This window comes from Daphnia magna, linkage group LG9 (assembly GCF_020631705.1).
Source record: "Daphnia magna isolate NIES linkage group LG9, ASM2063170v1.1, whole genome shotgun sequence".
NCBI classification, from domain to species: Eukaryota; Metazoa; Arthropoda; class Branchiopoda; order Diplostraca; family Daphniidae; genus Daphnia; species Daphnia magna.
Window position 1 is genome coordinate 4,893,085 of NC_059190.1, and position 26,050 is coordinate 4,919,134.

At 41.3% G+C, this 26,050-nt stretch overlaps 4 protein-coding genes, 1 long non-coding RNA gene and 3 pseudogenes across 9 annotated transcripts; 5 read left to right on the forward strand and 3 right to left on the reverse strand.

Annotated features, from left to right (window-relative positions):
- The first annotated feature begins 1,669 nt into the window (after positions 1-1,669).
- LOC123475958 lies at positions 1,670-2,854 on the forward strand. Its single transcript, XM_045179215.1, has one exon. It carries the CDS (start codon positions 1,670-1,672, stop codon positions 2,852-2,854), a length of 1,185 nt encoding a protein of 394 aa, XP_045035150.1.
- Positions 2,855-3,617: 763 nt separating this feature from the next.
- Positions 3,618-4,768, forward strand: LOC123475867 (annotated as a pseudogene).
- A 13-nt stretch (positions 4,769-4,781) lies between these two features.
- On the forward strand, positions 4,782-5,391 carry LOC123475868 (annotated as a pseudogene).
- Positions 5,392-8,534: 3,143 nt separating this feature from the next.
- LOC123475876 lies at positions 8,535-9,776 on the reverse strand. 5 transcript variants are annotated; one of them, XR_006651403.1, is made up of 4 exons: positions 9,480-9,776; positions 9,222-9,423; positions 8,764-9,109; positions 8,535-8,707 (listed from the first exon to the last, which is right to left on the reverse strand). It is a non-coding gene; the product is annotated as an uncharacterized LOC123475876 (long non-coding RNA). The 5 variants fall into 5 exon arrangements; XR_006651402.1 differs by having other exon boundaries at positions 8,764-8,905; positions 9,001-9,423; XR_006651400.1 differs by having other exon boundaries at positions 8,764-8,908; positions 9,001-9,423.
- Positions 9,777-10,174: 398 nt separating this feature from the next.
- On the reverse strand, positions 10,175-11,993 carry LOC116930048. Its single transcript, XM_032937390.2, has 3 exons — positions 11,618-11,993; positions 11,182-11,524; positions 10,175-11,115 (listed from the first exon to the last, which is right to left on the reverse strand). The coding sequence occupies exons 2-3, from the start codon at positions 11,424-11,426 to the stop codon at positions 10,875-10,877; spliced, it is 486 nt and encodes a 161-aa protein (XP_032793281.2). The 5' UTR covers positions 11,427-11,524; positions 11,618-11,993; the 3' UTR covers positions 10,175-10,874.
- Positions 11,712-13,590, reverse strand: LOC123466282. The gene is made up of 5 exons (XM_045179216.1): positions 13,503-13,590; positions 12,989-13,413; positions 12,393-12,903; positions 12,075-12,332; positions 11,712-12,004 (listed from the first exon to the last, which is right to left on the reverse strand). Exons 2-5 carry the CDS (start codon positions 13,379-13,381, stop codon positions 11,712-11,714), a joined length of 1,455 nt encoding a protein of 484 aa, XP_045035151.1. The 5' UTR covers positions 13,382-13,413; positions 13,503-13,590.
- Positions 13,591-13,947: 357 nt separating this feature from the next.
- Positions 13,948-15,493, forward strand: LOC116931305. Its single transcript, XM_045179217.1, has 3 exons — positions 13,948-14,042; positions 14,540-14,686; positions 14,778-15,493. The coding sequence occupies exons 1-3, from the start codon at positions 13,948-13,950 to the stop codon at positions 15,283-15,285; spliced, it is 750 nt and encodes a 249-aa protein (XP_045035152.1). The 3' UTR covers positions 15,286-15,493.
- A 1,757-nt stretch (positions 15,494-17,250) lies between these two features.
- LOC116931306 lies at positions 17,251-22,105 on the forward strand (annotated as a pseudogene).
- Positions 22,106-26,050: the final 3,945 nt, after the last annotated feature.

The window sequence follows — 26,050 nt, forward strand, 5'->3', positions numbered from 1 at the left end:
CACAAGTTAGCAACGCTGCAACCAGTGAAAGACATAGCTGATACCGCGGCGCTCAGGTGCTTCCAGCTGACTATCCAGTCACATATCAATGCGTTGGAGACACTGGGAGTTGCAAGAACGAGCCATGGATGTCTCCTTGGATCAAGCATTTTACGCTCGATCCCATTCAAACTTCAAGCAAAGTGGGCTGAATCCGCAACAAACAAGGTAACAGACATTGACCAAGTGTTAAAATTTATCGAAGAGCAAGTTGAAGCTGCAGAGCGACTCAGCCGTCTGAGAGCTACTACACCAAAGCCGGCCCAAAATTCTCCGCAACCGGCAAAAACAACACCAGCAACAACACCGACAGCTTCCCAGCTCGGAGTCAGCAGCAAGCCGACTCCACAAACATACCATCCAAGCAAAACAAGAAGAAATGGCAGCCCACCACCATCAAGGAGAGAAGCGACAGCATCATCTTCAAGAAAGCCAATGCTGCCCTGCGTGTTCTGCAGGGAGATGCATTGGGCCACGAATTGCCCAATGGAGCTGAAAGAAAAAAGGCAGTCATCACCAACGAAAGAAGATGCTCAAACTGCTTCGGTCGACACGAGACCACCGTTTGTTTCAATCCCCACAGGTGTCAGCGATGCCGTGCAAAGCACCACACATCCTTGTGTGCCGAGAAAGATACCAGATTCGGATCCTCAACCATAATCCCAAATAAACCGGCCGCTGGAAGCAGCTCAACCACAGCGTGCGCAAGCTCCTTCGGTGAGATTATTCTCAAAACAGCAACCGTTTACATTTTAGGCCCATACGGAAAGCAGATCCGAGCAATTCTCTTCCTCGACGACGGCAGCCATAGAACATGGATTAAAAAGCAGATTTCAAGAGAACTTCAACTGAAAATAATCCAGGTAGAACAAATCGCGACCAGGGCCTTCCGCCAGACAGAGGCCCCTCCAGCAGAAACTCACAACGTGGTCGAAATGACGGTGCGGGGCACCTGGCCAGGAGCCCCAACGGTGCGCATAGAAGCTTTGGAGGCAACCGACAAAGTAGGAAGCACCGGCCCGTACCAAACTACAGAATTTGCAAGAAAACTGTGGTTGGAAAATGAAAATTTGGCAGACGACCGCTTCGAACGTGAAGGAGGAGACGAGGACGTCGGAATTCTTGTTGGAATGGACCAAATGTTCAATATTATGTTCAACCAGCCAGCAATTACAAGCCCGTGCGGACTCAGAGCCTACAGTTCGAAACTTGGAAAGGTCATCGGCGGTCCATCCCAAGAAACAACATCGAAGCAAAGTCAATCAATTGTCAGTCAACTACTAATCAATTCAAATTGCTCTCTACCACAGATCACCTCACAGCCATCAGAAATTTTTAACAGCATCCAATCAAACAAGTCGGAAAGCAGGGAGACAGGAAACTCCAGTCTCCTTCCACTACCAGAAAATTCTGAACAAATCTGCTTTTTCGACTCAACAAAAGAAAGAAAAAGGTTTGAAATGGAGAAGTTAAATTTTGATATGTCGTTATTTTGGCGTCTAGAAAATTTCGCGAACTTAAACGACTGCGTTGCTGTGGAGAAGGACGATCAATTCCGCTCCTTCTGCGAAGAAATCACGCGATTTGAAGACGGCAGATATTGCACGCCAATACCATGGACAACTGACAGATGGAGACTGGAAATCAACCATCAGATGGCAGCAGTAAGACTGAAAAACATGCTGCACAAGCTCCGAAAATCTCCAGTCGACTTGGCCAACTACACAAAGAAATCGAACAACTCATAGCAAACGGATTTGTAGAAGAGGCTGATTTCAATTACGATGGCCTCCACACTTATCTACCGCATCATCCAGTCTACCGAACAGACAAGGCCACCACAAAAATCCGACCAGTTTTCGACGGCGCCGCAAGATCCAAATATGGACCGAGCCTCAACGATGTTCTGGAGACCGGACCAAATCTTAATCCTGATCTCCTCTCGGTCTTAATGCGCTTCCGGATGAACCGGATCGCCTGGATTGCGGATATCGAAAAGGCCTTTCTCAACATCGCGCTGCAGCCCGAAGACGCTGAAGCTGTCAGATTTTTATGGCCAAGAAAACCGGAAGAACCCAACTCCGATTTCATCGCGTACAAATGGAAAAGAGTTCCATTTGGGCTGAGCTCAAGTCCATACCTTTTAAGAGTCACTATTAACAAACATTTGCTCTCAGTCAAATCTAGATTTTCTACGACAGTCGAGCAGATAGAAGAGCAGCTTTACGTAGACGACTACCTCGGAGGAGCAGACGACGTGCCAACAGCCATAACTACGGTAGAAGAAACCGTCACGCTATTCTCAGAGGCCCAACTCAACATGAGGAGCTGGGCAACAAACAACAAGCAGCTCCGTGACTTTCTCACCGAAAAAGAAATGTCGAACCAGATTGTCGGAATTCTTTCACCCACAATAGACGGCCAGCAAAAGGCACTGGGTCTTAGATGGGACACGAGCTCCGATTCATTTAAATTTGACCCTACATCTATAATGGAAGCAGCTGTGCAGATAGGAGAAAAAATCACCAAAAGGAAAATTCTGAGCATTTCAGCAAGGATATTCGACCCAATTGGTTTCCTAGCTCCTACAGTCTTACTTTTAAAAATAATTTATCAAAAACTTTGGGAAGGAGACATAGGTTGGGACGATGACGCCACACCCGAAGTGAAGAACACCTGGAGCAGCATCATGAAAGGCCTGAAGGATCTACATCATTTGGAGATCCCACGATGGATTGGATATTCAAAACTTCCATCGTCTCCGCAGAAATTCACGTGTTCGGCGATGCATCAGAAGCAGCCTACGGAGCAGTAGCCTACGCACGGCTCCGACTGGAGAACGGAATTCCTTACACCATCCTCCTTGCAAGCAAAACCAGAGTGGCACCTCTCCCAAAAAGAAAGTAACGTTACCCAGACTCGAACTACTAAGCTCTTTGTTAGCAATTCGTTTAGGAGAGAAAATCCGAACCTCCTTCCACCGAGTCATGGAAAACGACTTACTGGACAGACTCCTCGTCACACTTGGATGGATACGAGGAGATCCTTATCGTTGGAGACCATTCGTACGAAACCAGGTGGAAACAATCAGAAAATTTTCCAACGCGGATTGGTGGAGACATTGCCCCGGATTGGAGAATCCAGCCGATCTCGCTTCGCGGGGAGCGCCAGCGCATGCGCTGGTGGAATCGAAACTTTGGTGGCATGGACCAGCCTGGCTGACAGAAGGAGAAAGCGAATGGCCGAATTCTCCAGAAAACCACTCCACCGAAACTCAAGAGAAAATCGAGGAAGAGGAGACAAAGAAAACGGCAACTGTCTCCTTTGCAGCAGTCGAAACAGCCCAGCCGATTGAATGGTACCTCGACAAAACCTCTACATGGACAAAACTACTTTTCAGAACAGCCTGGGTCCTCAGAGCACTCAACCGTATGAAGAAAAGAACGCGCGACCCAGGACTTGAACTAAAAGAAGTCATTACAGTCGCCGGAAAAGAAATAACGATCGACAAGGTAGTCACCAAAGAGCTGAACGAAGCGGAGCTAGCCATCTGCAGACAGCTCCAAATAGAACGCTATCCCAAAGCTTTTCGGACACTCCAGCTCGGACTGCAGATTCACCCAAAGGAGAAAATCGCATCGCTCCGACCGGTCTGGGACAATCGAGATCGACTCATCCGAGTCACTGGAAGAGTGGCGCTCGCCCTCAGGGATCGAGACATTCAACCACCGATCCTTCTCCCAGCAAACCATCCTGTTGTAAAAATGTTAATAACTAACAAACATGTATTTAATTCACACACAGGAGTAAAGACGACACTGTCAGAACTGAAAGAAAAATATTGGATCGTGAAAGGACGCCAACAAGTGAGAAACGTTTGGTTCGCCTGTGTGAAGTGCCAGAAGCTGACTTCACCTCCTTTCCGACAAATAGCAGCGCCGCTACCAGCCAACCGACTCCGCGATGCCAGGGCATTCGAAATAACCGGAACCGATTTCGCTGGCCCGCTGTACTACAAAAACGCAACTCCGAAAAGGAAATCCAAGTCGGCGCCATCCGTCGAACAAGTCATTCCGGAACCTCCACCAGAAGAAGAGAACCCGGATGCAGCGGAGCTTCCCACCGAAGAAGCTCCCGAAGAAGAAGACGATGGCGACCAACCGGATCCGACACAACAAGTCAACAAAAAGCAACCCAAGAGTTACATGTGCATCTTTACTTGTGCCGTGACGAGAGCGATTCATCTGGAGTTAACCAAGGACATGACGGCTCGCTCCTTTCTGTTAGCTTTCCGTCGATTCTCCGCCAGAAGAGGCCCAGTGTCAGTGATGTACAGTGACAACGCCCAAACATTCCGCTGTGTGTCTCGATATCTTAAAAACATTCGATCCGACCCATCCGTTCACGACCTCCTCGCCATGAGAAGAACCAGCTGGATCTTCTCTGTTAGCCTCGCTCCATGGTGGGGCGGATTTTGGGAGAGGATGGTGAGGATCACGAAAGATCTTTTGAGACGATCCAACGGGCGCGCATGTCTCACGTACGACGAGCTGGAAGTGAGTTTAATCGAAACAGAAAGTGTGATTAACGCGAGACCGTTGAACTACATTGGCGAAGACGTGGACGATCCGCTCCCGATCACTCCGAATCAGTTTCTCAACAATCGTCGTTCAACTTGTGCTACGCCGGAGCCAGCAGTCAACCTATTGGCTCCCGATTCAACAAGTGAACTACTTAAGAAAATGGATCAGAACAGGCGTGACTACGTCAGCAACTTGTGCTCGCGGTTCGTCTCCGATTACCTGATGCAGCTGGATAATTTTCACGCAAAGGGAGCGTCGGGTAGAAAAATCCGCGTCGGAGAAGTTGTCGTAATCCACGACAAACTTTCCAAACGGCTCATGTGGAAGACGGGAGTAGAAGGAATTACTCCCCAGCTGCGACGGCTTAGTCCGATCCGCGATCGTCAAGTTCCCATCCGGTAATTTATTAACCTGAGCCATTCAATGTTTGTATCCCGTAGAACTTAGAGAAGATCAACCGGAAGATGTGGAGATCGCAGACGGTGTATTGAATCCGGAGCCAGCTGAAACAACTGCTCCGCAATTTCCAAATCCACCCGATCCGGCTCCATTCCCATTGCTTTCGATCGATCCAGCTGACGTCGAAGAAGATGATCATGTGGCCAATCCGGCCGCAACTGACGTCGGCGAGGTCGAGGCCCAAGGCATGGGCTCTGGTGGGGAGTATGTTGGAAACGAAAGACGTCCCCAACGGCCGACGATGAGATCCGGCCGTACAACCAGGATTCCGGCCCATTTACGGGAATACGATCTTCGGGGCCCCCGATAGGTGGCCCTTGTCCCCGCCCGACTGTACTGATTCTTTGTGCCCTTTCCCCCTGGTGTCAATGTCATATTTTGGAGGGGGTCGGGCCGAGAGAGTCTCAAGCTATCTATCCAACGAGTCAGACAATACAGTCAGCGTCGCAATCTCAAACTTGTGTCATCAACTTTAATTATTTACAACTCAATTCGGTAAGGTAACGCTAGACACACGATTCCTTCCGAACAAGGAGCATTCAAGCATCTGAACTCATCTATGAATCTCTCGGTAATTACTAGTTACGTATTTGCTGCTAGAAGCATTTTAAGATTCATTTATTTCTTCATCAACTCATTTTAATGTGTTCTATATATCTTTTAGGTTGCCAACTGAAAACACCGTGCGCGACTAGATGGAATTCAGAATACGACTCCGTAGATTGCGTTTTGAAGCAAGACCAAGTCTCACTCAACACTGTCATGAAGAAACTTAAGCTTGACGTCCTCGACGAATCCGATATTGCTCTTTTGAAGGAATACAAGGCTGTAATGGGGCCTCTGGCCAAATACTTGGATGTATTACAGTCTGAAACAAACAACTACCTGGGCTGTGTTATTCCGTGTTTCCAAAAAATCAAGATTGCCATGACAGAATGCAAAGATCTTGCCCCTAATGGATACGGAGTCGCAATTTCCCGTGGGCTTATGAGCCATATTGAAAGAAGGTAGTTCTTTAAACAATTAAGAATTTAACTTAAGAAATTTCTATAACAATCCCTAATTATTTTTAGATTCAAGCCACTTTTGGAAAGGGATTCCTTGATGATAGCAACAACAGTTCACCCAAGGTTCAAATTCAACTGGATCGCCAAAGAAAATGAAGAACTTACTAGTAAAGTAAGGAAATTGATAGAAGCTGAACTTGAAAAACTGGATGTTTTAGGAGAAACGTTCCATAATGAGCAACTGGAAGACCCCTTAGATATCCCTTCTAGAGCAACATCAGTTATGAATAACTCGACCTTTTTCTAATTGATAATGATAGAGACTTAATTTCTCTAAATAAATATCCCCGCATCAAGGACCTTTTCCTCCGGTTTAATACCGCGCTTCCGTCAAGCGCACCAGTTGAACGTTTGTTCAGCGCTGGACCTTTGGTCTTAACTATTCGAAGAAATCGCTTGTCAGATGAGCTTTTTGAAACTCTTCTGATTTTGAAAGTGCACAAAAGTCTTTAAACCGGCCTGGTTGATCTCAGCCTTATCGAGTAATCATTCGATTATTTCATTCCTCAATCCTCATTATTTCCACATTCTTAAGTTTTAATGTTTATTCTTAAGTATACTATTGTAGTATACTTAAGAATGTAAATCCAAAATCATATAGGATTACTATATGCTTATGGATTTTATGTCACGTAACCAAGTCAAAACGAGTCAGAGCAAATTGTTTTGCTCGTTCTTTAAAACTGTCGAACGAAAACTCTTGTCATTCAATCAAAACTGATAACTTTTAACTTGTCATTGACTAAATGTGATTTTAGTTAAAATTCTCTCGTCAGCCCACATCTACTCATCAAGAGCATTTGTTTCAAAAACGAAAAACGTTTTCAATGTTTCATCATTTCATGTTACTGTTTATTTAACCAAGTCAAAGTCAGCAAATGTTTGATAAAATGATTGTGTATGACATTACGTCGTCGTGCTATGTTTAATAAAAATCAACATTTGCCATGCAATTTATTGCTATCTATTAACTTAAAGGTAAACGTGTAACGTCTAAACGTTCAACAATTTTTTTATTTGTTATTCGAAATTTTATTCGAAATTTTATTCGTATTCGTTATTCGTTATTCTATTCGAAAATTCGAATAAAACCCTTATTTTTATTCGTATTCGTTATTCGTCGAATAAATGACAGTTATTCGTTATTCGAGCTACGTTCGAATCACGAAAAACCTTATTCGACAGAACGCTGATTATGTGTATGAGCTGGTGAGCTGGTGAAGAAGCGGTAATTATAAAGGGGATTAGTGGCTGTAAGACTTGAGCTTTTGTTTATCGGTTTGGATCACTATCTTTTCAGTGAGTCATGGATCATTAGTAGGGATGAACCTTGGATTATGTGTATGAGCTGGTGAGCTGGTGAAGAAGCGGTAATTACAAAGTGGATTAGTGGCTGTAAGACTTCAAGCTTAACATAAGTTGTGGTTGATAATCCTATCCCTAATCCTAATCCCTACGCTTACATGGAAAAATATACAGCGGTGAGCAACAAAGCCCATTTTCTGATTCGTTGATCAGATCAGCTCCGCCTCCTCCAAAAGACAGAAATCCTTAGGTCTCCTTCTGGTACTCCGCCGGTCGCTCCACCCCGCCGAAAAAGAAAAGGCCAACCCCGCATTGCTGATCCACCAATCCTGATTTCTCCCACAGATCTTCCAACTATCGTCAGGCGAGAAAACGAGAGCGATGGAATCCGGCATGAACCTCCCGTGGAACCCTGTGAATCAATACTTGAGGTATGGATGAATTCTAATTGTTTACTTTTTTAATTTGTAAAAAAACAACTTTTTTTCTTGATTTTTAATTGTTTTTGTATAAAGTATGTAGTTATTTGACAATGTTTTTTGACAGACAAATTTTTTTTATTTTACGTTTTTTATTTGACAATGTTTTTTTACACTCATTTTTGTTAAACTAAATTTTGCTATTTTAATTTTTTGTAATGTTTCATAATGTTTTGTTATGTTATTCTATTGTTTCAATTGACAATGTTTTTTTACGGACTAATTGGTTTATATTACGTTATTCATTTGACAATGACAAATATTCAATTTACAATTTTTTTATCTAATTATCTAATTAATTTTTTAATTTTTCTTTTTAAATGGTGCGTAATGTAATTATCCTTTTTTCTAATAATATTAATTTACTCTTAACTTTACTTTGTACTTGATTAATCATATTAAAAAACTTAGAAAAAAAAATAACATTTAAAATAAACAAAAACTTATACTATGAAATATATAATATGTTAGGCCAGATGCTCGCCTCTTGAATATGGGTTAAACTCGCGGGGTTAGGTAAAAAGGTGGACTTGGGTAAGGATTTTGTCAGGGGTGTTTGACCGTTGAACCGTTGAACCCGTCGGGCCTTTGACTACGCACGGGAAGACGAACCTCTGGCGTTAACATTAAATACTCACCCAAAGTGCCGAGGAAGATGAAGTATGTGTTGATAGATGTTTAGTGTTAACCGCATCATCGTCATATCAATCTTCGGGTGGGTTGCTTACCATCCATTGGAGGTAGCTAACACCTCCAGCAGTTACAGTGCCTACAACTGTAGCTATCATTATTCAATTATTTTCTTAAATAATTGCATTTGTTTACGATTACCTGTTGTTGCTGTAACACTTGGACTCCTTGAATATTGCCCGGCAACTGGCATGCGGGGATTTCATCTTTCATGCTGCTGAGTAAAGGTATTATTGTGGACTTGACTCGGAGAAAAATAGTTATCGGCTGTCTGATGTTGCTGCTGCTGTTTCAAGTGAGGATTGGCATTATTTGTGATAACGTTTGAATTATCTTCCGTGATCTGCTGGAAATAATGCTGTTGGGGAATCACCTCACCTGATTGTGCATGCTGTCCATTTTTAGAATAAATGTTCGAAAACTGCGGCTGTTGCTGATTGATAAGAGGTGATCCCACAGGTGATTGCTGGGGATTGATTTCATACGACTGAAAAAATAAATCGCACAGTCTGATGGTAAAAACACAAGCTGACCCGATGAGGATGCATACGAACAGTGCAACACTGCAGTGCGAACATAATTGAAAAAATTGCACACACAGTATCTTTGAGAGCTACACCCAGGGATTTCTTGATGAGCAGAGCAATGCTGGATCAGACAGCCACCTTGATTGTTAGCTGAACATGTGACACCTTTATTAGTCTTCTGTCAGAAAAGAAATAGTCGCAGGCTTCACATACACCAAGACAACATCCAAACAAAATGCCAAACAAGTGTTGCTCGTTAAGAAACCATGCCTTCCTGTGAGAATAAGGTAATCAGTGAATTTGGTAAAACTGTGCCATGATAAATCCTACCTATCAGAACACTGAGTACTCAGTGAGCCCAGAAAAGGACCAGTCATACCGAAGTTTCAGTACCATGCAAGAAGTAGAAAAAAAGATGGGCTTGACAATTGCTTCACAATTGCCCATCGTGTGGAATAAACCAAGGGTTCAGCTGTTGAACGAGAATAGTATGTAACAATAAGGTAAAATCTATTGCCCCCCAGAATTCTGGGGGGTAATAGCAATTTAGGCCGTTGGAGGCCCCCAGAATTCTGGGGGCCTCTAGTGGCGTCAGTTTCTATTGCCCCACAGAATCCAGATGGCAGCGTGTCTCACTAATTTCCCCCGAATTCTAGCGTTTTCATATGACGTTTTGTTTCGTCCATCGTCCTAGTATCTGGGCTTTGGACTCTGGCTGGACTGGACTCTCGTTTTTTTCCACCAAATCTCTTCGATATTCGCGAGAAAAGGATTAATTAGCAGTGTTCTGTCGAATAAGGTTTTTCGTGATTCGAACGTAGCTCGAATAACGAATAACTGTCATTTATTCGACGAATAACGAATACGAATAAAAATAAGGGTTTTATTCGAATTTTCGAATAGAATAACGAATAACGAATACGAATAAAATTTCGAATAAAATTTCGAATAACAAATAAAAAAATTGTTGAACGTTTAGACGTTACACGTTTACCTTTAAGTTAATAGACAGCAATAAATTGCATGGCAAATGTTGATTTTTATTAAACATAGCACGACGACGTAATGTCATACACAATCATTTTATCAAACATTTGCTGACTTTGACTTGGTTAAATAAACAGTAACATGAAATGATGAAACATTGAAAACGTTTTTCGTTTTTGAAACAAATGCTCTTGATGAGTAGATGTGGGCTGACGAGAGAATTTTAACTAAAATCACATTTAGTCAATGACAAGTTAAAAGTTATCAGTTTTGATTGAATGACAAGAGTTTTCGTTCGACAGTTTTAAAGAACGAGCAAAACAATTTGCTCTGACTCGTTTTGACTTGGTTACGTGACATAAAATCCATAAGCATATAGTAATCCTATATGATTTTGGATTTACATTCTTAAGTATACTACAATAGTATACTTAAGAATAAACATTAAAACTTAAGAATGTGGAAATAATGAGGATTGAGGAATGAAATAATCGAATGATTACTCGATAAGGCTGAGATCAACCAGGCCGGTTTAAAGACTTTTGTGCACTTTCAAAATCAGAAGAGTTTCAAAAAGCTCATCTGACAAGCGATTTCTTCGAATAGTTAAGACCAAAGGTCCAGCGCTGAACAAACGTTCAACTGGTGCGCTTGACGGAAGCGCGGTATTAAACCGGAGGAAAAGGTCCTTGATGCGGGGATATTTATTTAGAGAAATTAAGTCTCTATCATTATCAATTAGAAAAAGGTCGAGTTATTCATAACTGATGTTGCTCTAGAAGGGATATCTAAGGGGTCTTCCAGTTGCTCATTATGGAACGTTTCTCCTAAAACATCCAGTTTTTCAAGTTCAGCTTCTATCAATTTCCTTACTTTACTAGTAAGTTCTTCATTTTCTTTGGCGATCCAGTTGAATTTGAACCTTGGGTGAACTGTTGTTGCTATCATCAAGGAATCCCTTTCCAAAAGTGGCTTGAATCTAAAAATAATTAGGGATTGTTATAGAAATTTCTTAAGTTAAATTCTTAATTGTTTAAAGAACTACCTTCTTTCAATATGGCTCATAAGCCCACGGGAAATTGCGACTCCGTATCCATTAGGGGCAAGATCTTTGCATTCCGTCATGGCAATCTTGATTTTTTGGAAACACGGAATAACACAGCCCAGGTAGTTGTTTGTTTCAGACTGTAATACATCCAAGTATTTGGCCAGAGGCCCCATTACAGCCTTGTATTCCTTCAAAAGAGCAATATCGGATTCGTCGAGGACGTCAAGCTTAAGTTTCTTCATGACAGTGTTGAGTGAGACTTGGTCTTGCTTCAAAACGCAATCTACGGAGTCGTATTCTGAATTCCATCTAGTCGCGCACGGTGTTTTCAGTTGGCAACCTAAAAGATATATAGAACACATTAAAATGAGTTGATGAAGAAATAAATGAATCTTAAAATGCTTCTAGCAGCAAATACGTAACTAGTAATTACCGAGAGATTCATAGATGAGTTCAGATGCTTGAATGCTCCTGTTACTTAAGTTCCATAGCTTCTGGAGTTTACCAAAGGCTTGCTCATGATGCTTTTAAAATATCCCAGAGCGGCAGTTATCGATAACTGTTTTGAAGTCAGCTGTAGCTACTAAATATAAACTATGCGTAACACAGGGAATGTCTTCACACAATGTGCTTCGGTTGTAGTTGAATTGCATCCCGGTCTCATCGATTTCTTGCGAAATTGCAGTTTTCAAGATATTGCCCACTGAGACTTCTAGTTCATCGAAGATAAGTTCACTCTCAAGACTATCTCCAATATCAAATTCCAAGTAAATAAAATCTTGCAGATTCATGTCTTCGAAGTCATCGAGTCCAAGATCATCTAAAAACCACCAGGAACAAAGAATTATTAGTTGGAATTGTTTATACAATTCATTGGAATTATGACCTACCACCAGATTCAACATCAACAGTTGGTGTGTTTTTCGCCCTTTTGGCTTTCCTTTTTTCTTCTCGGATAGATTTAGCCTTTTCCAGTTTACGTAATCGGATGTCATTCAACCTTTCCTTGTAATCGTCCTGCATGGACTGGACTGCTTTCTTTATGTTTGCCCCATTGTCTGTGACGATGCAACATACTTTTCCTTTTATATCGAATCTTTTTATTTCATTTTCAATGAAATTTGAGATAACGTCGAACGTGTGGCTACCTATAACATTAAACTATAAGACGTTTCTGTTGGAAAATACCATAAAATTTAGCTTCCTACCGGTCATTCTCTTGCAGCATAGAGCTTCTGATTTTCTTGTCAAATTGTTTTCTTCAAGCCAGTGAGCAGTGATGCCAATCCATGCTCGATGTGATGTTGACCACATATCTGCGGTTAAACACACATATTTTGCAGCTGCAAGGGCACTAGTAACTTCCTTTTCGAATTTTCGTTTCTCTTCGTCGATAAGTGACCTTAACTTTTTGGCACCCATAACATTAGCTCTTGGGTTAAGACCATTGATAAGGGCAATGAAAGCTGGATCATTGACGGTGTTAAGTGGAAAGGCTTTCGTTATTATGAGGTTCACAATAACAGCATCAATTTTGCTCTGTTCCAATTTAGATAGCTTTGATGGGGCCTTGGATGACGAAAAATTCAGGAGAGATTGACGAACAGCTACTCTTTTCTTTCTGGCAGCAACCGTTTTGGATGACACAGTCACACTATCTCTAGCTTGTTTTCTTTCCTTCTTCTTCTTCTTATAATCATCATATAAGTCTGGGTGCTGCTAAAATATTGCAAACATTGTAAAGTAGAATTAGGATAAATTGATCAAGACGATCTTACAGCAAATTGAAAGTTAGCATCATTACCTTGATATGCCTCACCCAGTTGGTTGTTGATCGAACCTGTCCACTGCATGGCTTGAGACACTTTTTACAATTCCCCCTTATGTTGTCATTATCTTTCGGCTTTGATTCCATAAGCTCTGGGTCAAAAGTAAAGAAGGAAAAGCAGCAACGGTTATACCAGCAGCTGCCTTCAACCTCAACATCTTTATCTTCATCACGAGTCTCTCCACTATGAAATCCAGCTTGATCACTTTTCTTCCTATGTACAGTACTATGGCTGTTCTCTTCATCATCACTTGCATGATTTGACTCCAATGTAGAAGAAACATTACTGCCTTCGTAAGAGCTTTGTCTTTCCGGGCTAATATTGCGAGCAACATTTTCATCGTATTCATATTCTTCGTAGTCGGACATGCTGACATATGAATGACTCCTTGTGCATGTGCCTAAACAAGTTTGAAGACGTTAAACAAAGACAATTTTTTAAATTTGAGTCATGCAGTTTGCAAGCACCAAGCAGATACTTAATCCTTACTCAGCCAAATAAATTTTTTCGGTGCCGATTTCAATTTGCAATTTCAATTTGGAATGTCTACACGCAGGCTAACTAGTAACTACAAGTCTACAACTATGAGCTCATCAAAAACAGCAGACTAAAAGTTCTCGGCGAAAGAAAAATCTATACTAAACAGCAAACTTTAAAAAAATTTTTTTTTAAATATTCGAAATTGTATTCGAAATCATGAAATCGTGAGGTACAACGAATACGAATAACGAATACGAATAAAGAAAATTTTATTCGACGAATAACGAATAACGAATACGATTATTTCCTTATTCGTTATTCGAAATTTTATTCGAAAGTTTTATTCGGCAGAACACTGCACATAATCCAAGGTTCATCCCTACTAATGATCCGTGACTCACTGAAAAGATAGTGATCCAAACCAATAAATTCCGATAAACAAAAGCTCATCAATATGAATGAGTCATTCATGTTCATTGAAGAAAATTCTAGAACCGACAAAGATAAAGGTATTTATTTGCGGGATACTGCTTGCAAATACGCTTACTGGTAATTGTTTCCTACCAAATTTTTATACTGGTCATCTTCCATTGCTACCAGAAACTTAGAAGTTAATACTTTATATTGTGTGGTTCATAAAAAAATTTAACAAAAATTAAACAGCAATCATTGTTTACTAATGTAATGCATCGTACATAACGTAATGCATACCCTATTACATCGGGAGAGGGTGCAAGAATGCAGCAGAAAACTAACACGTATGATGGTATTCAACATTACCAAGATTACAGAACATTCATCAATTTTTCATAACATGATCTATATAAATCACTTCATATACAATGTATTAATGCAAGAAAATAAAAAATCGGAGTTAAAACAAATTTTTTTTGGCTGTTTCAATGTATGCATAAACGCCAACGCTGTTCTGTCGGCTGAAAACTATATAACCCGTGCCTATACGAAGTCGGGATAGGATCTACGGAGGGGAGAAATAGGACCCATCTAGCGGAGAAATAGGACCCTAAAAAGAAAGTTTGAAAAAGGGGTCTTTTTTCACCGGGTCCTATTTCTCCATGGCTTTTTTTTGGGTCCTATTTCTCCGGCAATCGAATCAATTTTTGCCGTTTGAGCTGTCAATTGGACAAATTTGGTTGGCGTAAGAAAATTTGTGGTAACGAAGCTCGTTTCACGTAAGCAAAGAAATTTGTACAACATAAAAAACATGATTAGAGGGACTAGCTTACACTTCTAATTAACTTGTGTACTTCTTTTCTGTATCAGTTTTGATAGCCAGGGTATTGTTTTTCAGTACTTCGGACAATCCAGCCGTAACGTAGAGCAACAAGTTTTCGTTTGGGCATGCCTCTCGGTTCAAGGACCTTGTGTGATTCGACTGATTGAAGAAAAATTTGACACTCACATGTATATCGCTTTGCTTCAACGTGACGTGCTGCCACATGTTTCTCGCCAGTCTTGTTTCATACAAGACCATTTCCCTGTCCATGTTGCTGCAGCTGTTAAGACCTGGATGAAAGACAATGATTTCCATTTATTTTCTTCATGGCCGGAAAAGTCAGGCGATCTCATGCCTCTAAACTCTGTTTTTTTAAGAGTAGTAATTGATGTTAACAAGCAACATCAACCGATTCATACAAAAGAAAAGTTATGGGCCGAAATTGAACGCCACTTTTTATTACTATCAACCGACGATGCATACGTAACGGATATTTTTGACTCAATGCCTGAAAATATGATAAGTGTTGTGGTCAATAATGGGGCCCTTTTGTAATAAAAGTTTTTAAAATTCCGAAATTGTGAACCTTTCATTTATTTCTATTTAACAATGAGAAAAATGACCTTGATGGGTTTTGAAAATGTAAAAAAGGTAGCAGAGAGCCAGTGCCGTTTGAAAATAACACTTATTTTCCGGCCTACGCCACCTGATAGAGGTTGTAAACCGTATATGAACTCTTCCGTAGTCTCTGATTTTATAAACTCGGGAAATGAATAAATCTGGGAAAATTCGAAAATGGTTCAGATAAACATGAAAAACTCACAGTTAATTTATGTAAGGGAAATGTAAATACAGTTTAAAAATAAAAATTCCTTCTTAAAAATGAAATGTATAACAAGCAATGTGAATAGCAAGTTTTGCCCATAAGATGACACGGGTGGCGTCGGAGTGATACCATACTTTTGGCGCCACTTTTAAAAAGCCAAAAAACTTGGCAAAAAAATCTGATAAAAAATCAGACAAAACAAAAGTCATAAAATTACATCAATTCCAAGTTTTGTGAATTTATGCTATCTTCTCTTCACTTTTTGTCACCCGAAAAACTAACTTGAAAAATACACGCCGCCTTATGGAACGGTGCGGGTTGATCTCATACTTATGGAGGGGACTGTATAAGCAAGGATGACTCTCCTGTCGTGTAATGGTACCTTTTGAATTTTCGGTTGAGTCACAGTTTAGATCTTAAATAAAGTCATGATATTTTTATTGAAAACGAATAACAAGTACTGAACATTGTGTGTTTTATTCCACTGATTCATAAAATTGCAGTGATTTTCGAGTTGAAGGGTAAGCATAAATATAAATGAAGAAAAACATTTTCCGTTTGTAGTATAAGCAAGGATGACTCTCCTGTCCTGTAATGGTTCCTATTGAAATTTCGTTTGATTCACACTTTAGATCTTAAATTAAGTCATGAAATATTTATTCAAAACCAATAACAAGTACTGAACATTGTGTGTTGTATTCCATTAATTCATAAAACGGCAGTGATTTTTGAATTGAAGGGTAAATATAAATATAAATAAAAAAACAAGTTTCCGTTTGTAGTATAAGCAAGGATGACTTTCCTGTCGTGTAATGGTACCTTTTAAATTTTCGTTTGATTCATAGTATAGATCTTAAATAAAGTCATGATATTTTTATTGAAAACGAATAACAAGTACTGAACATTGTGTGTTTTATTCCACTGATTCATAAAATTGCAGTGATTTTCGAGTTGAAGGGTAAGCATAAATATAAATGAAGAAAAACAAGTTTCCGTTTGTAGTATAAGCAAGGATGACTCTCCTGTCCTGTAATGGTTCCTATTGAAATTTCGTTTGATTCACACTTAAGATCTTAAATTAAGTCAAGAAATATTTGTTCAAAACCAATAACAAGTACTGAACATTGTGTGTTTTATTCCATTGATTCATAAAACGGCAGTGATTTTTGAGTTGAAGGGTAAATATAAATATAAATAAAAAAACAAGTTTCCATTTGTAGTATAAGCAAGGATGACTTTCCTGTCGTGTAATGGTACCTTTTGAATTTTTGTTTGATTAAAAGTTTAGATCTTAAATAAAGTCATGATATTTTGATTCAAAACCAATAACAAGTACTGAACATTGTGTGTTTTATTCCACTGATTCATAAAATGAGAGTGATTTTTGAGTTGAAGGGTAAACATAAATTTAAATCAAGAAAAAGAAGTTTTCGTTTGTAGTATAAGAAAGAATGACTCTCCTGTCGTGTAATGGTACCTTTTTAATTTTCGTTTGATTCACAATTTAGATCTTAAATAAAGTCGTGATATTTTTATTGTACAGCGGAAGGCATTCCGCTCGACCCTAAGGGTGTAGACTTATTTATTCGGCATTTTTAAAGGGTTGAAGGCCTTTAGCCTTCATCGGCCGCGGCACGTCCCCTTTATCCTCAGACTAATTTTTGATCTGTTACTGGTAACATCGCTCCGACAATATGTCTAGAAACCGCACCCCGCCAAGTGAATTTTATGGTAGTCGTTTTTACAATCCACGAGCGAGTTTTTACGATCAACCCATGGCCGACCACGAGAGAATTCGGGATCGAGAGATGCGCATCCGTTCGCATCCCCAACACCCTAGCTATCGGGGGAGAGAGAGATCGCCGGTGAGTTTTACTCGCTACGAGCCACGATATAATGACAGAAAACGTGAAGTTTTCGGCCGAGAAAGATTTGGTTTTGTGTCGGACGTTGAACCCCGTAATAGTTCTTTTTGGGACAGACTGGACAATCGGCCATGCGAAAACGAGTGGGAAAACAGCAGGCGCGAAGGTGCAAATGGCTACTGATGTGGTGAGAATGGCTTTTACTTTTCTAGTGGAGACGGTTTGTGCTATGATGACGAAGGATTCAGCTACCGTTTTGGGGAAGACGGTTTTTTCTATGACACGGAAACAGGTCATCGCTTTCGATGCGGGTGGTTTTAGCTGTGACAGTGAAGGAAGGCGTCTCCCTGGTGCTAGTATGGGCCTTTCAGACGATGAAAATTTGAGAAATGCCCCTCCGTCGAGCAGCAACATTCGCCCGACTCGCGCAGAAAGAGTTTTTGTTGACCCAGTCAGTCAAACCTCGATTGCGGAAAGCTTAGAAACCGATCAAATAGAAGAAAGTCGCCCGTGACTCCCCAGTTCTTCAAATTCGAGATCAGAGAATAGAGGAAAGAGGTTGGTAGCTGATACGGGTGCGTCGGCGTCTCCGACGCAATAATTGATCTTAGATCTAAGGTGACAGCAGACCAAAGCCATCCGTTACTTTTGGAAAGTCTGAGCCTCCCCGGTAGTTCAGGTGCACAGCCGCTTTCGGTGTCAAGGGAAATCTCGGACGAGATCTCGCTGCTAATGACCAAAGGAATCTTGACCGAATCCTCCAAGTCAATCTCTAAAGAATTTGCCCTCGAGTACGTGGATGCCGAGTTTTCTTTGAGGCCTCCCAAATTGGACGGTTGGATCTCTCGACGTGCCCTTCTGTTACCAGACAAAGGCACTCTTAAAGCAATTAATGCATCGGAAGAATCACTCACTAAAACACAATTGAGGATCATGGATATTGTTCTACCTCTTGTCAATCTTTACGCCCGATTGAGTTCCCTACCAGATAGTGAATCGTTAAAGAGGCCGGTGCAAGCCGCTCTTCAACAGTGTGGGCGAGCATATTTTTACATCACCAAAGAACGTCGGAGTGCCGTAATGTCTCTCGTCGAGCCTGGAGCAGAATATTTGTTGCGCGATCCTGACCCGTTTGAAGGAGGGAAAGAAGCTCGCTCCTTTCTCTTTACCGAAAAGTATCTACAAGCTATGCTGACAGACGCCAGTCAAGACAACACCCTGGCTCAGGCAGCGACCGCGGCCCGTGCCCCAAGACATTCGAACGCTGGCGGGCGTACGCGGGCGGGCGGGCGTACCCGCACCGATCAGCCTCACGTCGCGTTACAGCCGCCCAGATACGAGACTGACCGGAATTCACGAGGCGGAAGGGGTGCGCGGGGTAGGAGAAACGATCGAGGTCATGGCCATCGCCCTAGCGCTTGGTCTCAGGGAGGTCGAAGGTATGTCTTTTTAAATTCTAGACCTTTGACCCCTTATTGTAAAACGGCCCCTAGACCCTACCCTAAACCTGGCCGGCAACGGGAAACGTTTTCGGTCTCCGTGGTTATTAAAGGAGGTGAAGCGCCGATCGTAGCCTCCAGGCTGAAAGTTTTCGCAGCTCGTTGGCCGCTTATTACTAGTGATCCCTGGGTTCTAAAAACCGTTCATGAAGGACTCCTTATCGATTTTTTGTCCGAACCGACCCAAAACTCCTTCCCTCCTCAAATCGCCATGTCAAAAGAAATGTCAGACGTTTGTGACGCAGAGGTGCGAGATTTGTTGGCCAAACGCGCAATTTCAGAAGTTTCTGACGGGTCGATTGGCTTCGTCTGCTCCTTCTTTTGCGTTAAAAAGAAGCAAGAGGGGCAGTTCAGACCCTTTGTTAACTTAAAACCTTTGAACCGCTTCATCAGATACCAACACTTCAAAATGGAGAGCCTCGTTTCGGTCCGTTAACTAGTCAGGAAGGGAGATTACTTAGCTAAAATCGATTTAAAGGATGCTTATTTTACCGTGGTGGTTCATCAGGCGCATCATAGGTTCCTACGGTTCTGTTGGAAGGATCGGATTTACGAATTTAATTGTATGGCGTTTGGTCTCGCCTCTGCGCCAAGAGTTTTCACAAAAATTCTTAAAGTAGTCATGGCCTTCCTGAGAGAGCAAGGAATCCGGCTTGTGATCTAACTTGATGACATTCTAGTCTTGAATGAGTCAAGCCTAGGGCTCCAGGAAGATATAGGGACAATCACCGAACAACTCCAATCGTTAGGTTTCCTAGTTAATTGGGAGAAGTCGATCGTCGTTCCTACACAAGTGTTGGAATATTTAGGGCTTGTTGTATGCTCAAAGGATCTTTCCTTTTCGCTCCCTGTTCTGAAAGCGGAAGCCGTCAAGAAAATGTGAGAAGCGGCTTTAAAGGAGGGGAAGGTCACGCTACGGACGCTGGCCTCGATGCAGGGAAATTTCTCATGGGCCATTCCGGCAATCCCGTTTGCCCAATCTCACTTTCGCAGCCTTCAACGATTTTATATCGCTAATGCCGAGCGCTCCTGTTTTGCCTTGGACGTTAGGGTATCTTTGTCCGACAGCGCTAAAATGGACCTCCGTTGGTGGGTTGGTAATGTCGAAAAGTCCAAAGGGAAAATATTCTTTCCCCGCGATCTAGACATTGAAATTTTCTCCGACGCATCCCTGACAGGTTGGGGGGGCAGTATGTAACAGGGTTACGACCCGAAGTCCCTGGACAAGGCAGGATCATGATAAACACATAAATGAACTCGAACTTTTAGGAGCGCTTTATGCGGTTCAAGCGTTCTCGGCGGATTCAAGCGGCATCGCGATCACAATATATTTAGATAATACAACAGCAGTCAGTTATGTTAATAAGTGCGGTGGCACCAAGTCAGCGGCGCTCACTGCTACGGCAAAGAGTCTCTCTAAGTGGTGTGAAAAGCGCTGTATATCACTCGAGGCCATTCATCTGGCCGGTGAATTTAATACAATCGCAGATAGGGAGTCTAGGGCGCAGATGGATGCCGGCGATTGGCAGCTGGATGTGAACATATTTTGTCGAATTGCTAAACTCTGGGAGATAGACATTGACTTGATCGCATCATCATGGAACGCTCAGGTATCTAAGTTTATTTCGTGGCGACCACAGCCCCGGGCCTTCACCACTAATGCGTTCTCCGTCAGCCGGTCCGATAAAAAAGGCTATGCCTTCCCTCCCTTCTCCCTCATATTCAGGTGTATTGAGAAGATGAGACGAGAGAAGGCGTCGATTGTACTAATCTGCCCAATCTGGACAGGCCAACCATGGTTCCCAGTGCTATTGGAGCACGCATGCGACATTCCGCGTCTTCTGACCCCGTAGTCAGCGATTCTCGTGTCAGCCCAAGGCAATCCACATCCACTGCTTCAATCCGGAGCGCTCAATCTGGCCGCCTGGAAGCTCTCCGGCAGTCATATAGTCTGAAAGGATTTTCGCAGCCGGTTGTCGAGCTATTCTTGGCTGGATGCCGCGATAACACCAATATCACATATGAGTCGGCTTGGAACAGCTGGTGTGATTGGTGCTTGGGGCGGAACAGAAATCCCCTTTCGAATGATTTAAGTTCCGTTTCTAACTTTTTAGCAAACCTTCACGCTACCGGTAAATCCTTTAGCTCCATCAATCTACACCACTCGATGCTCTCCGTTACCCTCCAATCGCTAGACGGAATTCCAGTAGGGCAACACCCTCTTATAATCAAACTATTAATAGGGGTTTACAATCTCAACCCCCTTAGTCCCAAGTACGATTCGACATGGGATCCGAGCCAGGTTATCGAATTTATGTCTTCCCTCGACAGCGACGATTCGCTTCCTCTATCCACGCTAGTAAGCAAGCTAGCTACCTTATTCGCGTTGGCGACATTGCTTAGGGTCTCAGAGCTGACTTCGATTACCATCGTTTCGGTCGAATTGTCAGAAAACTTTGTTCGTTTTGCGCTGTCTAAACCCCGTAAATCCCAGCGAGGTAGGCCTCTACAATCCTTCTCGCTAGCAGCTAACTCAGTAGCCAAAGCATGCCCAATAGCTACACTACGGTCGTATTTAACTCGCACCGAAAATAATAGACCAGATCATCCAGAGGGGATGTTGTTCATTTCCCTCGTCCCCCCTCTTCCGATCTGTTACGGGAAACACTTTTGGGCGATGGATACTAATTTTTTTGAAGCTAGCCGGAATCAACACGTCAGTCTTTAGTGCGCATTCAACGCGAGGCACGGCGTCATCAGCGGCTTTCCAAAAAGGGCTCTCGATTGACTCAATTATACGGGCCGGTTATTGGGCCAGCCCGGCAACGTTTAATAGATTTTATGATCGCGAGACAGCCGTAACATTAGCGGCATCGGACTTGACCAATGCATAAGCTTCGAAGTCATCCTTAGGGTCGAGCGGAATGCTTTCCGCTGTACAATTTATAATTACCAGAGTGATCGCTGATAATTGTAATTGTACTAGGAATAAATGAGAGAGACTCTAAGGGTCTCTATTCCCAACCCTCAACCCTCCCTCTCATTTTTTCGTGGGTTATTTTTGCCTAATGTTGCACCCGTTGTTGCCCACCTTGCTCATAGGATTCAGCCAGACAGACGATCTAAAAGAGGCCGGACCGGAGAAGCCTACGATTGACCGGTGTGAAGACCACTTCGTCACCTAACTATATGCCAGACTCAATTTGTTTGTTTCCCTTCTCTTCCCTTTGCAAATGCCTCTTTCATTTGATGTTCCTCAAACACGCCATCGGCTTTTTCTGGTGATAGCCAGTTTTATATGCCTGGAAACATTCTTCAGTTTGAACACTCTACTTTCAATATTTGTCGGTAGTTGAATTTTTTGTTGAAATGTTGTAACGCGGCCGCTCACGATCCGAATAAGTATGAGGGTAAAGGGGGCGTGCCGCGGCCGATGAAGGCTAGTGGCCTTAAAACCTTTAAAAATGCTGAATAAATAAGTCTACACCCTTAGGGTCTCTTTAATTTATTCCTAGTACAATTACAATTACCTTTCGTGATCGCTGAGCGATCACTCTGGTAATTATAAATTCAAAACCAATAACAAGTAGTGATTATTGTTTGTTTTATTCCACTGATTCATAAAATGACAGTGATTTTCGGGTTGAAAGGTTAACATAAATATAAATCAACAAAAACTAGTTTCCGTTTGTAGTATAAGCAAGGATGACTCTCCTGTCTTGTAATGGTACCTCTTGAATTTTAGTTTAATTCATAGTTTAGATCTTAAATTAAGTCTTGATATTTTCATTCAAAACAAATGACAAGTACTGAACATTTTGTGTTTTATTCCACTGATTCATAAAAAATGACAGTAATCCCTGAGAGATTTTACTTTGGTAAAGATGGAAGGCTATGCCGTGGTTATGGGCTTCAAACTGTTTATTGTTTCCCTGGGGGTTCCAGCCGTTCTGTGAATGGCTGAAATTGGGGGGAATTATCGCGTGTAAACTGGGGAACTTTTCGTTTTCATTTGTTTTTTATTCGATTCGCCGTATTAAACTACGTGGCTGGGCAAATTTTTAATTCTGTTGGTGTTTTACTTCATTTTATATATTTATTATTCGGTCAAAATTCAAATTTTTATGGTTCCCGCCGGTTTGTGATTGGCTGCAAATTGGGCAGAATTATCGCGGGTAAACTGGAGAACTTTTCGTTTTCATTTATTTTATATTTTATTCGCCGTATTAAACTACGTGTCTGAGCAGAATTTCAAATCTGTTGGTGTTTGTGTTCCTTTTATAACTTTTATTTTGTGTTTGACTGTTTGTTTACAAATATCGTAGGCGGCTGTCGTTTGTCATTTGTTCTGGATGCTTCGGCCAACGCAGCCTCACATAAATCTCGAAGGCCGACACCCAGTGGCGTTTTTTTCGATATGAAGTGTAAACATAAATGTAAATCAACAAAAACAAGTTTCCGTTTGTAGTATAACCAAGGATGACTCCTCCTCTCGTGAAATGGTATCTCTTGAATTTTCGTTTGATTCAAAGATGAGATCTTAAATTAAATCATGATATTATTATTCAAAACCAATAACAAGTACTGAACATTGTGTGTTTTATTCAACACACGTTTTGAATAAAAATATCATAACTTAATTTAAGATCTAAACTGTGAAAGAAACGAAAATTCAAAAGGTACCATTACACGACAGGAGAGTCATCCTGGATTATACTACAAACGGAAACTTGTTTTTGTTATTTTATATTGTTTTTTGCCCTTCATCCCCAAAATCACTGTCATTTTATGAATCAGTGGAATAAAAAGCACAATGTTGATTACTTGTTATTGGTTTTGTATAAAAATATCATAACTTAACTTAAGATCTTAACTGTGAATCAACTAAAAATTAAAAAAAGGCAGCAACCCCTCCCAACAACAGCAACCCCTCCCAGCAAGAAGGTCGTCACGAATGCAACCTTTCCTGAGGCTAACTGTTTATGAGAAAAAAAAAAGTTATTGTAAACCCATCCCTTCTCAACCTTCAATCTTCGGTATATAAGTGCATGGTTGTAACATGTTATTTAGAGTTGTCTATTGGCAAATACACAGCCTAGAAACCTTTACATTTGGAGGTCATAACGAGACTAACAACGAGACTCCGGAAGAAAAGTTTCTGTGCTTCATTTGCCAGCTGCAACTGTTCTACGCTTCTATCAACAAATCTTCAAGCAACCGGCATCGGAACACCATCTAGGTAAGCGAATGTCGATTGATTCACCTGTACAAAAGACTTCTCTCAACGAGAACACACTAGTACCTTTATACCCCGTACTACAAGAATCTGATTTAACCGACTAAGACCCAAACCAAAGTCACCATCGAGAACAATTTTTGGACCATTGGAAGACCTTAATAGAATTAGAATTTAAGCAAAAGTTAGAAAGAAGTTAATCATACCAGACAATCTCAACAAGATAAATATGCAACAGTTACAAACACAGAAACAATAAGCAAGTCAGGCGACAAAATTCACTGCTTTTTTACACTTACTACCTTCTAGATTAAACTTTAAACGTAACAGATGGTATAACAGCAGAAACCATTGCAAATGCTACTAAAACACTCAAAAACCATATAATCGCACAAGGTGGAAACACCAGAACACTCGATAGTTTACTCCAACAGCTACACACTTTGCATGAAAAAAAAAAGAATTTTTGTCAGGTACCATTAGTGTATTGCAGAAAGAGTAAGTAATTGCACTAATTGAAAATAAAAAGCAGATATTCTAACGATCCGCCGACCAAATGAGAATTCAAACGGTAAAATTTAACGCGTTGCTTTTATTGCCCTGTTTTGACCCCAAATGTCTTGCCCCGAAAGAACGACTTTCTACTTTTATTACTCTAACGGTAAAGACAGCCTTCTTCCGCCGTATACCTTATATTTTTGAACACGCCTGACCTCGTTTGAATTTAAATTCGACTCTCTGTTTTGCTGTATAAAAGACGGACAAACTTCACCAGCGGCAGTTGAGTAACCAGTCGACCATCGAGCCATTCAGTGAATCAGTCTTTCCCGATTCCTCTCTCCGTCTGTTACCTTTTCCCTTTTGTTTTTGCCGCTGTGTTTTTGTAATGTAATTGGTGTCAAATTTAAATAAACATCATCATTCCCCAATTGTTCAATATCTACCCTAAAACTTGAACTTTCAAATGTGCAAAAACAATTGGAGAGTAACAAAAAGAAGGCAAAAAGTTCCAAATACACTTTAAGCAGTTCATTAGAGAAGCTTCAAGAAAACAACGTGGCTCTGAAGAACTCCCTTGAAAAAGCAAATTTCCGAATCGCTGACCTAGAAAAAAGCCTTGAAACCACCTTAGCAACCGAGAACCAATTGCAGAACCTTCTTAAGAAGAAGGTTCTTAAGAAAAGAGGAAAACAACGCAGCTGTCGAGACCAAAGGGCAAGAAATAATCAACAAACTTGAAGGTGAGAAGACCAGAATGATACAGAAACTCAACACTGCAGAAACCAGATAAAACAAGTCTCAAAAACAGCAGAACAGCTCCAGAAAGAGATAAAGTTTTGGCAGACATACTCGACAAGCCTACAACAGAAAAAATCTGTTTAAAGAAAAACTTGCTAGATTTTACTTTGAAGATCAAGAACCTTGAAAAAGAACTTCAAGAACTCCAAAATCGGGTACGAGGACAAGAAAATCAAATAACATTTCTAGAAAACCGAGTGAAACAATACAAAAAACTTCAAGTTAAATTCATTGAAACTTAATACTCCAATGACTCAAGGTTAGACGAGGACGAACCAGGAGAAATAACCAACTACAAGGGTGAAATAACCGAGCTGACTTGGCCGAAAGACAGTGGAGACTGTAAGAAATGCATGAAAAGGAACGAATCAGTTCAGAGGCTTCTGTATTGAACCGGCTTTCCACCATGTGGAGATAACATGAATGTGTTGCTGCACAATATGTGTGCAAAAAAAAAAAAAAAGGGAAACAATTGTGGACATTATGTGTGATACCGGAATTTCGTGTGAGGTTTAGTTTCCACAGCAAAACTGTGCAGATATTTTTACACAGTCAGTAATAATTACCAGTTAAACTTGGATGGATAATACGGAGA